The following is a 15,587-nucleotide window of genomic DNA, read 5'->3' on the forward strand; positions in this document are numbered from 1 at the left end:
GACTACACTTAAACTATTAAGTAAAAAATTCTTTTTAAAAATCATCCTTTCTATTACATAGAATTTTTAGAACTAGAAAAATGTACTAAAAACAAAATTTCTCAGAAATCTGCTTGTGGTCTGCCGCCGCAGCAACATAAATAGCCCAACAAAATAGCTTAAAATGTTTTATTAAGTATATATAATATTACAGGGTAGTATTTACACAGTTATTTTTTAAATAAAAAAGTATCTTGGCAAAGATTGCAGGTATTCAAAGCTTCAAACAGTGATAAATTGATTTAATACATAAAAAAAAACCTTTAAGGGTAACACAGCTGTAAAACAACTTTGGTCTTTAAATTACTGCAAAAAATGGCTACTGACAAATAGCACACCTTTAATTGCTATGCAGAAAGGCTCCCAGGAGAGTACCTTGCACATAGCAACACCGAGTCCTCTTACAATTTAGAATGGTTAATGGATATTTATATGATGTGGGAACTAATTCTCAACAATGGCTTTCTGTAAGTAATGTTCTGTTTAATAAAAATCAAAAATGTTTTCCTCTGTCATCTGTCATGACACCCTGAAGACTGCACTGATACCATCTTGCAGAGAGGCTTACTAAAAATGCCCTTTCTTTTCCTCCAAATACCAGACAGGTGGAAAACTCACTATTAAACGGTCATAATGAAGGGCGATCAAAGTCATAGGCAGGACAATTTCCTGGGTACCGCTTATCTTTTTAAAGTTATCTTGGGTCATCCCTTTTGGCCACAGAAGATGATTTAACAAGACGTCTAGTGGGTGTGGCGATTAAGAGATTTTTAACACTCATCTCTAAATAAACCCTCAGTTAAATAAAGTAAAAAGACAAAGTGTAGCCAGACATTTTTTTTTTTCTAGTTCCCAACCCTGGGCAAACAGGTGCCTGTATTTATACATGTCCTCTGGCGGCCATTTTTGAATACCCACTGTAAGACAAGATAAACCTAGACAAGGATATACAACTGAACTCTTATTAATGAGATAATAGCAGAGTGAATTCACCACTTTTCCAGTTTTATTAACTCAAATACAATTTGGCCACTATATTGACTACAACATCCTGAAAGAGAGCCTATTATTTATGATACAGCTCCATGACTTTTAGTCTGATATTCTCAATGATTTCAACAGACCAGACTTGGAATTTTCAGGTGTATCTCTTATAATTAATCTCATATAATTTTCAAAACATGTGAAATTTGTCAGGGGAAGAAAGAAAAATAAAAGAAAAAGAAAGAAAGAAAACCTCTAGTTCACCCTATTAAAAAGAGAAATCTAAGTGCAGGCAACTCTTGTCATCAAACTTTTGTACTGAGTGTCTACTATGTATGCAGAACACTGCAGGCAGAAAAGGAAGAAAGGAAAGCCACACTTCTGTTGTTGAAGGAATTCTTAAAGTCCAGTGAGAAGAATAAGACAAAAACTCCAACAGAGCTAAGCAGGGATACATGAAGCACCAGGAAGGGTAAGTGAGAGATGAGAGAGCCCCCAGACTGATGGGGACAGGCTGCAAAGTACAGGCAGTGACAGGTAAAGGCTGAAGCACAACGATTTGAAAGAGAAGAAAAATGGGACTCAGCCATAAAGGCTGGAAAAAGTGTTTTGGAAAATGACAAATGGCATCCCTCCATACTATTGTATAAATGGAGAGAGGATAATAAATAAAAACCGAATAGAGGATAATGACAGCAGAAATTGGGATCAGAGAGAAAAAACACATTGTGGGGCAAAACGGATGCATGCAGCCCACAATATTGTTAGCAATTTAAATCTGCTAGGATAAGATCCGGGAGCCATTTCGGGTTTGATTTAAAGAGGGTGAACTGGCCCAATAATGCCCAGGCAGGAGGACTCTTTGCTGCTGTAGTCCCTTATACAGAGAAGTTGATAACTAAGAACAAGAGTCAAATTCATTTTGTCTTTCCCTGGCTATCACCAGTGGCACTGTCTGGGGCACTCAATGCCTCAAATGGCAGGCAACAAAGACAACATGACAGCTGGTTAAGACCCAGGACTGAAGCCCAAGCAGAGGGGCATTGACTACATATTAAAAGGTACAACTTTAGTTTGAAAAAAAAAATGACTATAAAGATTTTCACACCTGACTCTCTTAATAGAGAATAGGAAAATTTGGATCTGTTCCAAGTCTGCTTTTTGCTCTCTTTATCAAAACTGATTTCAAAGTAACCGACAATATGAGCAAAGTCTAAATATTTTCAGAAGGAGAAAGGAGAGCATCGGGAGCCATCGGTTTTGTATAAAGGCATTCAGCTCCCTCTTTTTACACAAATATTTAGAACAGCTACAAAATCAGGGAGGAAACCTACTTTTCTTTAGAAGCACTATCTTGGTAGTGTGGTCAGTTTTCTGAGAGGCCTCAGCAGGTCATAAGTTTAGGTTTGCCATGAACAAACCACTTGGTCCCTACATGAAAGATGACAATAAATTTGGCATACAAGAGGCACATGGAAACATTCAGTGGACTAAGAAGAAATAACCACTAGTAATGCAAACACAAATACGAATGCCTTGTTACACAAACAGGAAACATTACTGGTATTTTTTTTTTTTTAAGAGGGCACTGGTGAGCAGTCAAAAAAGCTTGGCACATTACCTAGTTTTAAACTGATCAAATATTTGCATCAAATATAATTCCACCCAATAAGGACCTTTGTTTGTAAATGTATTTACTAAAAGCACAAAGTCAGCATTTGCTCTTCTGTTGAGGCCTCACTTTGGGGGGACAGAAGATGCATGTGCCTACCTTATACATGTGCACATACAAACACGCCCACAAACGAGGTCAAAACAAGTGCTAATAATCTAAAAGTACTCCATGCGATCACAACTGTCAGGACGTTGATTTTCTGCTAACCGGGTAGGGAATGGGGTGGCTTTGTTTTCAAACTTAGGGAAAGAGGAGGAGGCAGGAGGCAGGATACAGGAGGAAGGTGATGAGTGTTCATCATGCAACAAAGAGACAACAGGCGTAAACCCTCCTCCGCTGGCCTTGCTAGGGCCCGATGGAGACACATGTTGCCATGCAGGAGACGCATAGATCAGATTTCAGTCTTGCTTTGTCATGCCTCCGATCAGAAAACATGGGAAGAAACATCTCAGATTTGGCCTTCAAACCAGAGGTCTGGAATACATATGTTACAACCATAGCTATTTTCTTTTGCTGAAAAGTATGAGTGAGCACAGTGCTTGGAGAATAAGTCTGGCTCCTTTCTGCAACTGACACTACTGTGTCACAGGCCCATGTTTGAAGAGGAGCAAAGGTACTCCATCTTATACCTCAAACGCAAGTAGCAGGGCAGGACAAGGGTGCGAAAGAGTCATGTGCAAAAACAAAAAGAAAGGAAGAAAGAAAGAAAGAAAGAGAGAAAGAAAGAGAGAAAGAAAGAAAAAAAGCACATCTATAAAAAAATATCCAAAATTGGGGTGTCAAAGGGAGGGGTGTAAATGGAGGCAACCCCCAAGAATGAAGACATTAGTGCCATCTATCATAGCACACATAGGGGGCATACAAGATTTGTCTGCCAAATTCATTTGTCTACCTCAGTCTCTATCCGTAGGTCCTGGCAGTGGCAGTCACATTATTCAGCAAGCAGCATAAGTGACAAAGCTGCTGGGAACCTGAGTTTACTAAGGCTTGCTGGATACCACTGTTTTTCGTAGGTATCTCTGGATAACCATCAGGTTAATGCTAAGCAAGTCTCGTCCAGAATTGATTTAAACCCAGTGTCCAGAGACTCAAGGATCTAGCGAGCATCATTCTTGGAAGTTGCCCTTGATACTTTTGCCCCTAGTTGAGTAGAAACAATAGAAAAATGGATTTCAATTGGTTACACAACACAATCATGATTCTTTTATTAAGTAAATCACAGCTGCTTTGAATATAAACTTAACTGTAATAATCATCTATGGGTCAATGACATGTTCTTTCATAGATGAGAAAGTCAGTTACTGTTGTTTATTTGTTTTCTTCTTCCCAGCTGAGTCAGCAAGACCATGGTGCTTCAACACAAATGTATTCCTTTACTTCTGACTCTGCAGGAACAGTTCATCACTTCCCCTCACTTATTCTGGAAAATAGAAACGTTGACATTTCATCACTCCTGATGTCTACTTCCTATGTATTAAGTCACAATCTGTTTCTAAACATGAAACTGTTTCAGATATGTTATATCAAAACTAATGGGAATATATCTGTAAAGGTCACAGAGAGAAATCAGGCAAATCACTAGCCTTTTTGCTTTGCTAAGTAAAATGCCAATGACAAATGAAAATAAATTCAACACAGACTGATAATCTTGGTTTGCTGGGTTAACTTGACAAAAGGCAAGAGATGTTGATTTTTCAAAGCAGAAGTTATTGATCCAAGAATAATATTCTATCACATTCACTTTCGATTTACACCATTCAGTTAACATAAGTGAAACAGACTTGTGATCTGGCGTAGGTAAAGCAGATGGCACCTTGAACTTCATTCAGTATGACAAGGCACACCATGAGCCCTGAATGGATGTTAGAAGACAGAGCCCCTCACCAGATATTTAAAAAACCAACTGTGATCAGCTAAATGTGGCCAAAATTCAGGGTGTACCCAAGGTCATCACAGACCTCATGTGCTATACAAACAAGAAAGAAAAAACAACAACAAAAAACAATAGTTCTCTATGCTATCTCCTGATACAGTGACTTTTAAAAAGTCACATTTTAAAGAAGATTAACAAAGAGGCACTGAAGGTTTTTACACTGGTTTTCTGCAAATGGAGAAAAGTTTATGTTGTTTTTTTAAATCCACTTACAGAAAAATGACAGCATGGTGGGTAAAAGAAAGAACTGAATATTTGAAAACAAGACACACAGGGCAAACATGATAAAACCATGCCAGGAATCCTGGCATTTCTTTACACTTATTCCCATTACAAACACTATTTTTAGGTAGCAGTGGCTCATGTATCGAAACACACATTTGAAAGCTATGACAAAAGCTTGTAACTATGGGACCATTCTGGACTTCCCGTTAAACACATGCCTGAGCACCGTTTTAAATTTAGCTCACCCAACCCATGTTCGAAGTGTTTTTAATCTTATGTAGAAGTTAATTGTGCTCTGGGGAAGATGGCCTCCTGTGTTACCCGAACTAACTGTGTTAGTTCTTTGTTATGGAGGTGAATCTGCAGGTCACAGACTTTACAATAGCAAAATGTGGAGCAGGCAATGGTTTCAAGTACTAATGGTGTGAAGACGCTTTTGAAAACAGGATAAAAATACAAATGTAGTTAGTTCCTAAATGCTCATGGAGCTAGAGAATCATAGTATATTAAGGTTGAAAAAGTGTATATATTAGGTTGAAGGATCACAGGCTTCTTGGGTTAGAATTAACAAGTACATATGTTGGGCATATTCAGGAAACTATGTTGCTATTGAGCTGGTGTTCAAAAAAGAGGGAAAGGCTCTGGGGAGTAAGGAAGTCTCTTTCTCTTTAATCCTTTCCCATGAGGTTGGAGTTAGGGTCCTGCTTGGAAAAGTGGATATATCACTCCCAGTGTCACAGGCGATAACAATCATACTCATGAGTATAAAAGAAACCTTGTCAAGGTGAGACAAACTTATGCCAGAGTGTCTGCACACCCCATAAAAGGTTCAATAAACAGGTGCATGACTTGAAACATGTTTATCAAAGGCAGCTACTGCTTGGCTGAGGAATCAGGAGGTTCCTATTGATGAGACCCTGCAAGTTTTTGTTCTTACCCACCTACAGAAAAATGACACCATGGTAGATAAAAGAAAGAAAACAATATCAAACTAGATCTGTTTTAAACATCAAAAAATGTGGACATTCATGATCATCTTTGTCCCTTTTATTTTCTAAAAAGTTGTAATTTCGAGAAGCTCTTTGCTTTCTTTCTAATGTCCATGCATCAATCAGTGTACAACGACAGGTAAATTTTATACTTACCATCATTCATCATTCCTTTTGACTCTTTAAATGCTAAGGATTAGTAATAAGCAGGCAATTAGTAAGAAGGCAAGTTAGTATGATTTCACAGTTAGAAATAATCTCAAAACAAACAAATATGCAACAACACTATTCCTCAAATAGACAGCTAGATTCATTTGAGGCTATCATTCATTGGGATGTATTTCTAGGCCTCACACCCACAGCATCCATAAAAGCAAGCAGACTTACTGGGGAATACAGATCTAGATTTACATAGAAAGTAAGGGAAACATTTTGGTATCACTCGATGGTAGCAACCTGTATTTTTCTAAAATTAAAAATTAAAAATTAGAAGCCACTGAGATTTTCCTCCACTGTGGGTGTGACACTTCAACTTGTCCAGTGTAGAGAGGTCAATGATCCCCTTGCCCACATGTCACTTTGCTAAAGTAAGCAACTACTATAGCATAGGACAGTGAGAACATTACAAAAGCAACACTACCAGTTTCTGATGAATAATCAAGAGAGAATCAAGAGATCAAGGCAAGAGAACTCATGAACGAAAAAGCAAGCAAACAAACAACACTCCCAAATTAGATTCTTCCCCAAGGTACAGGTGGGCATTCTAATGTCTTTGAGGATCAGTTTAAATTATGATCTGCTAATTGACCAAAACTACTAAGTTTATAATAATCACATACCGTTAAGGGGTTCCTCTACAGCTTTCTGGAAAATATTTAAAATATATTTACATAAAATAAACATTATTTTGTCTTTTATGCTAAGAACTTACACTATCATAAGCAGAGACTCCTATGGTCTAAAAGCAAAACAAGACAGCAAAAGCTAATGAAACAAGGCTTCCCTAGGCTAGTTAATAGTCTAATAATAACCATATTATTCTCTTAGTCGTTTTTCTGGAAAAATTTCCCACTCCACCCACTATTCTTAGTTCAAGAAATCTCATGAAAGTATTAATGTACAAACATGCAAATTGCAGTAACAGAAAATACAGTTAAATAAGAGATGGTAGCGAAGCCAAATCATCTTCACATCATGCAAATTGAACTCAGTAGCAGCAAGAAATTGTTAGGATTTAACGGTCCATTGGTCAGGTTATCTCTAAGAGGCACTAGGAAAACTGCTGACTGCTTGTGACTAATGTAGCTATGACACCAGTCTCTTCAGGCTGAAAGGCTGAACTACATTAACACACTGTGCCCCTGCCTGTCCTTTGGGTGTGTCCTTTGAGGCTGCCAGATTTATCGGTTAGTTGTCATTTACAGGAAGCTGACTACAACACAGTCCCCTTCGGATCTTAATTCCAGGTAAGAACTCTCAGGTCTGTCACTGTGGTGAGTCAATACAGTAGTTTCCGGCTTTTTTTCCTTCCCCTCATACATCTCTTCCTGAATTTGCTGTTTTTGTTAGAAGTTTCCCAAAGAATTTATGAAGGCAGGCAGATACAATGAGACTTGTAGTATATTTTTGGGAAAGAAAAGTGCTAATAAAACGAGGGAGTCATTATTTGGAACAGATTTTTTTTTCAACAACATATACCTTAGAAACTATATTTTTAAATGAAATCAGTTTAGCACAAACTTCTCTTCCTTAATGTCATGCTTGAAACTGTCATTCTATAAATTCAAGTCAAGCAAAACCAACATGTCAGGAGATATACTGGAATCAGCTTCCTTCTGATGGAAGAGACAGCAACGTTCCTTCTCAGACACTTCCCAATTCTGGATATATAAACTGAGTACAATCTTATGGGATCATTTCTCCTATCTCATAGGTATTTAAATGTCCCAAGGTAAGTCTTACAATAGAATAAGGCTCATTCAGGCACAGGCCGTGAGATGGCTTCAACATTGTCTTAATTGGATGTCACGTTGAGTAGAGAGCAAAACAGTTCATTATTCCAATTATCAACCCCTTATTTTAATTCATCACACAATCATTCTTAGGTCACTTAATAAACTTGAACTTACCCTAGGAGGTTGTATAGTCCTCTGGTTGGAAGCTGGTATAAATAACAATATAAATTCAATAAATAAAGTAAATGAAGCAATACAATACTTAATTTTAAGATAACATGATCAGGGCTAAAACCAGAATGTGCTAAATACTCTAGTGAAGGAGTTCTAGCTTTCATGGTCTGTTTGAAAACTACAGAGGACTCTTGATCACACACACACTGATAGGAGAGAGGAAGCGAGTAACATGCCTACAGCAACATAAACAGACTTGCTCATGTGCATGCGTCTTTCTCATGTCAGTTACCTGTTGTACATAGTGTTGGAAGATCCTGTCAACTATTCTTTCCTACCAGGGTCCAGTCTCTGCCTATTTCTCAACTGGGATGGACAGAATGTGGCAATGAGTAACTTCCTCTGGAGACCATCTCCTTTAGCACACCATTCTCATTCCTAGTCTAGCAGCCTTCTCTTCCTTTCTCTCCTTCCCAGTCTTCAAAGCTCTAGGCAGCTAACAAACTAACAGAGAAAGCATGATGATCCTGCCAAGCTTAGAGTCATCCCAGACAGTTAGCTTCAGACCAACCAGGGCCTCTTCTGTGTATATTCCTCCTTAGCATTCTGATTGCTCCCTTCGCTGCTTCTGAAAAGATTAGCTAATGAAGATTCAAGAATAGGGGGCATGAACTAAATGACAAGAGGGAAAAGAGCAACTTTGATTGGTAAGAAAGAAAACTTCCATGTAAAACCAGGCAAGGAAACCATAGATAAAGCAATCAAAGCCAGTCTCTCCCTCATGGCCAGTATCCCAAAGACAGGGAAACATGACCAGCAACATTCTTTCAATGACTCACTGGCTATAATTTCCTACTCCACCACCTATCTCAATTCGAGAAATCCAAACTTTTCAAGATAATTTTTACAGTACAAGCATTCAGAGAGCAACAGAAGAATGCACAATGAGGTCTTAAGATGGGAGTGAAGCAGAATCATTTCCAAGTCATGTGGACTGCTGAGACACAGGGCTAGGGTTTGTAAGGTTCCACCAAAACCCCACTGGCTAGCAGTCAAAGGCAGGCCCAGGACAGCCAAAATCCCCCACCCTGCCCATGCAGACTCAGCAAGCTTCTAAAGATGACTGGGATCAGAGTTTCTCAAACAGGAAAACTGCAGCTGGCAAGCCACCAAATATCCCATTACCACTACTATTAGAAGAGGATAAATAAAAACAACTGGAAACTTGGTGATGAATATGGCAAAGAAACTTGCAGGGAGGAGAGTGAGCTGATGGGGGCAGGTGATAGCAATCAGAATGCAGTGTGTGTGTGTGTGTGTGTGTGTGTGTGTGTGTGTGTGTGTGTACAAAAATGTAATAGAATACATTCAATAATAAAATTGAAAGAGTGAGCTAGCACTGTAATGTATGCAGATATTCAAAAACAATAGAAAAAAAGGATGTTTAGCTGAGAACACATTTGGAAGATGGATTTGGGCCACTCTCAACCTTGGCCAGAGAAGCTTCTTTTTGCAGTTATTTGATAGGGGTTAATACAGACTCATAACTGGTCAGAGTGCCGAGAGTCAATGACTGGGAGTGCTCAGTCACATATCAACCTCTCTCCAACCAAGGCTCAGTGATCACATTGGAGGAGTGAACAGGAAGGACTGTAGAGCTGGAGGATAGACAGGACAGCTGTGAAATGCTACCTTCTGATGGCACTGACAGACACACAGACTCACAGCAGAGGCAGTGCTTACACAAGTACTTCATGAGTTCAGGCCAGCCAGAATTCCAGCACGGTTGGGGAGGGACTCATAGGACCTTCACCCCTAGATGAAGAGTTATGGGCAGGTGATGGTCACTGAGGGAGGGGAAAGTGAGTTTTCTCTGGGGATGTGGCTCCACTAATTGGACTCAGGAGACTACCATTATCATCATTAATTATTACTGGCAAAAATATTGCCCATGCACATTTGGTTAGCAAGAACTGGACTCAGGAGATTATTATTATTATTATTATTATTATTATTATTATTATCGTTATTGTTATTATTATCATTATCATTATTATTTTATTATTTTATTTTATCATTTTAAAGTGGTAAAAAAAAAAGAGGACATGGAGTCAGGAGAAAAATAGGTTAATGAGTCCCACGTATAGTTCAAGGGAGATAGTTGGGGGGGTCTATATGATCAACATACATTGAACATGTATGAAATTTTCAAAGAATTAATAGGGATCAGTAACCATAAAGATTTTGGGAAAGCCATAGGGAATCATTATTTTATGTTTATTACAATTATGTATGTGTATATGCACGCATATAGTTTAAATGAAGTCATACCACTTGGGGTAACGAAGGGACCAGCTCCCCATTTTGGCAGCCATGACACTCCCCTTATGATGCCCTACAAGATCTCTCTCTGCAGCCAGTTCGAGCTGTCTTTTGCGAGCCATCCGCCATGACGGGTGGGTGAAAGACCCGAGTTGACATGGGGTTAGCTCCTTAAAAAACAATAAAGCCTCATGCAGTTTGCAGCAAGCTCTTGAATCTGCCTGGTGATTGGGGTGACCGCGGTGGTGGCCTGGGACCCCGGATACCTGGTTTTCTGGGGGTCTAACAGTAATAATATTCTCCCCAAAGCTATACTATGTACTCCAAACTCCACTATGAGAAATCTCCTTTCAAGTTGTTCATCAGGGGAGTTTAAGAACTCCCAAAACAATATAGGCTGTTGCTGTGGCCCTTGGTTATCTCCTCAAAATTGAAGGTTAAGATGCTATAGTTGAAGACAACACACACTGGACAGAGGACTGGAAGGAATCAAGCTAGACAAACCTGGAAGCCTGTTTCTTAAAGATTAAGCTCTCAGGGTACAGTTAGGAGCTATGAATGCTGCCAAAGGAGAAAAGTAACCAACAGTTCTGCCTAGCTGTAGCCCCTATGAGCCACATAACAGCAAGATATACCCGCAGGTGTAGTGGCACTTACATACCAGGGGTAACCAGCGGCTGTCTAATTGGACTTAAGGCCTGCTGAAGAGGAGGGAATTCATACTTGACTAAGCTAAGCTTAGCCAGCATAGCTAGGTGAGACTGATGATCCAGAAGAGAACCGACTATTGCCACTTCTCCTAAAGCAAAACCATTTGGCTCCCACCTCTCACCAAAGAACCTTCTTTCCGAAGCAAATGGAGGTGATTACAGAAAGAAACAAATGGTCAACATGCAGAGAACAATTGACTACTGGGTGCTCATCCTCAACTGTTTCATCTACAACATAATCCCTATGCCTACAGTTTAGCAGAGAACAATTTAGTTTAATCCCTATACCTACAACATAATCCCTACAACGACATCTTAGCAGAGAGTATTGGGTGCTCAACCTCTGCTGATTCATCTACACCATAATCCCTATGCCTACAGTTTAGCAGAGAACAAATGACCATTGGGTGCTCAACCTCTACTGATTCATTCATCTACACCATAATCCCTATGCCTACATCTTAGTATGCAGCTTAGTAAACATCGAAGAAGAGGAGGCAGAAAGACTGTAAAAGCCAGATGACAAGGATGTTTGCTGCACCATTTTGTGTAATGACACTTGCTTATAGTGTCTTTTATATAATAGGGAAGTTGCACCCATGAAATCACAACAATATGGTTGCCTAACTGGACCTGAACGAAGACAGCTATCGGTTGACATGACAACATGGATGGGGGAAATCTTAGAGGTTCTTCTCTAAATTAAGAGCTACAGGCAACTCATGACTACTGAGGGAGGATCAGTCTTCTCTGGGGATAAGCCTCCTGCTAGATGATCGAATCCCTAGGAGTCAGCCATAAACATATATGCGTGAGCAGCACTAAATAAACCCAGCAGGCTGTGCTTATAAATTTACACCAATGTGTGTGTGTGTGTGCATGCATGTGCACACACATATGTCTAACAATAATAGTTAATGCATATGAAGCTATGAATTTGAGGAGGGGCACCAGAGGGTTGGAGGGAGGAGAGGTAGGGCAGATATGATGTAAATACAGTCAGTACGCATATAAAATGAAACAGTATTACTTAAAGAGAGAGAGGAATGGATTGTATCCTCGGCTTTGCTGGTGTGGACTGTTAAGATGATAATGCTAAAACGTTCTGACCCACAGATAACTGAATAGCAATTAATCTTTCCTACTAGTAAGTAAGCATCTTCGAGAATTAAATCAACTAAAACTTGTTTTTCTTAAAAAGAAGTCACTGACAACTGCAAGATTTGAGTAACTCCGGATTCTCAAGAAATTTGTTTGTTGATATAAGAAGGGGCATTGAGTTAAAGTTCACTGTTTAGGAAAAAATGAGAAACTACACACACACACACACAGTCACACACATACACATGGGCATGCACACATGCACACACACATACACACACACACATGGGAATGCACACACACACACATACACATGGGCATGCACACACACACTCGCACGCACACACTCGCACGCACACACTCACATACACACACACACACACTCTCACACACATGGGCATGCACACATGCACATACACACATACTCACACACACACACATGGGCATGCATACATACATACACACACACACACACACACACACACACACACACACACACACGGGCATGCACACATGCACACACACATACACAGGGCATGCACATGCACACACACACTCTCACACACACATGGGCATGCACACATGCACACACACACACATACTCACACACACACATGGGCAGGCACACACACTCACACATATACACATGGGCATGCACACACACACACACACTCACACACACATGCACACACATGGGCAGGCACACACACTCACACATATACACATGGGCATGCACACACACACACACACTCACACACACATGCACACACACACGCACACACACATGCACACACACATACACAGGGCATGCACACATGCACACACACACACACACCCACACACACATGGGCATGCACACATGCACACAATACTCACACACATACATGCCCATACACAGACACACGCACATGCACACACACACCCACACCCACACACGCAATGTTTGACTCTGATAAATATATAAATATCTCAGTAGAAATTCTTCCCAAGCTTCTCTAACTTAATTCACTCACCACAAGCAATGATACTGTAAATTACTGCTGAGCTCTAAGTTTTATGTAATGTACATGCCTGACTACTGAAAGTGAAATATAAATCAAATTTGGAAATATAAAATAGGGACCTTTAGCGGCAAAGATAAGGTAGCTGCTAACAATGAAGATGGCAGGGCAGGGTTCCAGTGACCGTAAAGGACAAAAAAAGCGTCAATCACTGCTATTTACTGAGAGGGAAGCGATGGTCCTACAAACACCTCAGCCACGTATCTACCCTACTCTGTGAAACCCTGTATGTACCTGCCCTCATGAGCCCTGTGTCTGTGTGAGAGCCAGGGGTGCCTCTAAACGAATGACTCTCACTGTGGTGGCACCCAGGGAGGGTTTGTTCCTTGCGTTCAAACAGAAAGGCATTCAACAGAAAGGTATCCGACCTCCTTTCAAAGAGGTAGAGAGTGAATCAGATTGAGGTATACCGCAGCCACCCCAATGTCCTAAAGGACTATCAAAGACACTGGCTCTACAACTTACAGGTACCATCCCCTATATTTAAGTTTTATAAAGTAAAAGAGCGATCTAAATAACTGACTGGTAATAGGAAGGGTGTTGTATAGCAGTTCCCTCCCAAGTTTAAAACTTCCACCAACCCATGGAGAAGCTCCTTAGTTCAAGGAGTGAAAAAATCAAAATCGCTCTGGAAGTCCATGAAACTGACCAAATTCACTAGGCTCCTCCCTCTGCCAAGCTGATATGAGCAGCAAAGACTGCTGGGAGTCACTCTCAAGACAGACTGAGCTGCCTCCAAGAGACTCTGACCAAACAAGCCACCTGGAAGAAACAGGTCATCCTTGCTGCCTGAGAGGAGCTTGGACCAACTGAGCTAAGTGTACAGCACACTCCAACCCACCAAGCTACCTGAAGGCTGTATACGGTTCCAGTTTTCATGGGCTGTTTGTCACCCATGCTGGAGTGGGCTTTTGATTTTGAGACATTTCTGATCCTGAAAGTAACCCCAATGAAACTCACTGGTTCACCAAATTGTTTTTGGAGACTCTGTGTGCTTTTATCTGCCATTGTTTTTCTATGGGAAGTGGAGACTTTTCATCTCCCCAGGAGTACTGCAAAACATTGTAAAGTTATATTCACGCTCATAAATGCGTTCATTGTAAGTAATACCAAGAAGTGCTCTGTGGTGCTTCTACCATCCTCTCCATGAGCACTTGACGGCTGCTAAATTCTTATTTTCAAGTCTGATTTGCCTAGCTCATTCTGAAACAGAACTATAGGCACACTGTATGCTATGAAGGACACTAGTAAGTCACCATCCTTGGATGTTATAGAACTAGCTGTACCCGAGTTAATTCTCTCTAATGGGGATATAAGTCATGTGATAAAGAATGGGGATGATTTGTCCCTATCATGTGTCAGGAGCCTAGGCATTGGTAGTCATCTATTTTTTTTTTAAATCAAAAGCTTTAAGCATTCCACACATGTTTGCTTGCAGTCTTGTAATGATTCTTGGTATGTTGTTTTCACTCTCAAATACCTGACTACATGACATAAATATAGTTTCAGGCTTTCAATTCCTCAAGAACGATTTTTCCAGTGATTTCTATCTATCTTATAAACAATGGACAAGAAAATATATCTGAATAAATGCATACATAATATATGTGTGTTTCTGTATCATTTCAGAATATCTGAGATGTGGTAGCAGGCATGGTTCTGACTGCTACCAAGTTGATTTGAACCAGAACGGTTGTACCTGCTCATATATTGCACTGGATGGTAATGGCTTTGGAAACAACTCTTGTGCCACGTAGACTAATGACTTCAGGTGCCCTGCACAGAAACAGCCTCTGCTTTAGCGAGTGTAGTAGTTCCCATTAATCTTTCTTATATGCTCATATTAAGCTATTATAATTTTCTGACTTCATAAAATTAAAATCCTTCTCATAAGGAAAAATACAATGTAATTTAAAAAATTTATTTTGTCATAGAAAGCAAAAGTTAAAATCATATCCCTTAAAATTGCAATTAAGGCTACAAATTTAAACTCAGAAATAATGAAAAATATAAAAGTTATCATTCACACAGGGGTATTAACTCCCTTTAGAAAGAGAAATTTTTTTAAAGTATGTGAGGATTTCATTGCATTTAAATCAAAAGTCCCCCACTTCTACAATGGTGCCTTCAATGAGCAGGAATTACTTTGGAAACACAACTTTCACTTCCTCATAAAAATGCTCAAATTTGCAACCTTAATCTGCATATGTTCAGATTATATGCAGTCAGAACACATAAGCAAAACACATTCATTGTCCTAGTCTACCACAGTATCTAAAAAGCAGCCATCTTGTACCTTTTCTTCTTGCCTTTCAACTGACCGAAGGTGTCTCTCTCCACTCTGGGGTCAGACAAGTTGATTTGAAAAGTTAATTTAGAATAGTCTCAAAATGTCAACTAGACTCAATTCTTAGCTTAC

General features: G+C 39.8%; 1 protein-coding gene across 10 annotated transcripts in view; it reads right to left on the reverse strand.

Annotated features, from left to right (window-relative positions):
* Positions 1-521: 521 nt before the first annotated feature.
* Positions 522-15,587, reverse strand: part of Cd47 (CD47 molecule) — a 60,023-nt gene continuing 44,957 nt past the window's right edge. For 3 of the 10 annotated variants that reach the window (XM_027412547.2, XM_027412538.2, XM_027412544.2), the window contains 3 exons: positions 14,868-14,944; positions 7,975-8,006; positions 522-4,118 (listed from right to left, as the gene is read on the reverse strand). In XM_027412547.2, the coding sequence (XP_027268348.1) occupies positions 4,100-4,118; positions 7,975-8,006; positions 14,868-14,944 (128 nt within the window). In that variant the 3' untranslated portion in view covers positions 522-4,099. Of the gene's footprint in view, positions 4,119-6,001; positions 6,035-6,684; positions 6,710-7,974; positions 8,007-14,867; positions 14,945-15,587 lie in introns of all 10 variants that reach the window. The other 7 variants (XM_027412541.2, XM_027412545.2, XM_027412540.2 and 4 more) reach the window with 6 other exon arrangements.

The sequence above is a fragment of the Cricetulus griseus genome, chromosome 4, assembly GCF_003668045.3.
Source record: "Cricetulus griseus strain 17A/GY chromosome 4, alternate assembly CriGri-PICRH-1.0, whole genome shotgun sequence".
NCBI classification, from domain to species: Eukaryota; Metazoa; Chordata; class Mammalia; order Rodentia; family Cricetidae; genus Cricetulus; species Cricetulus griseus.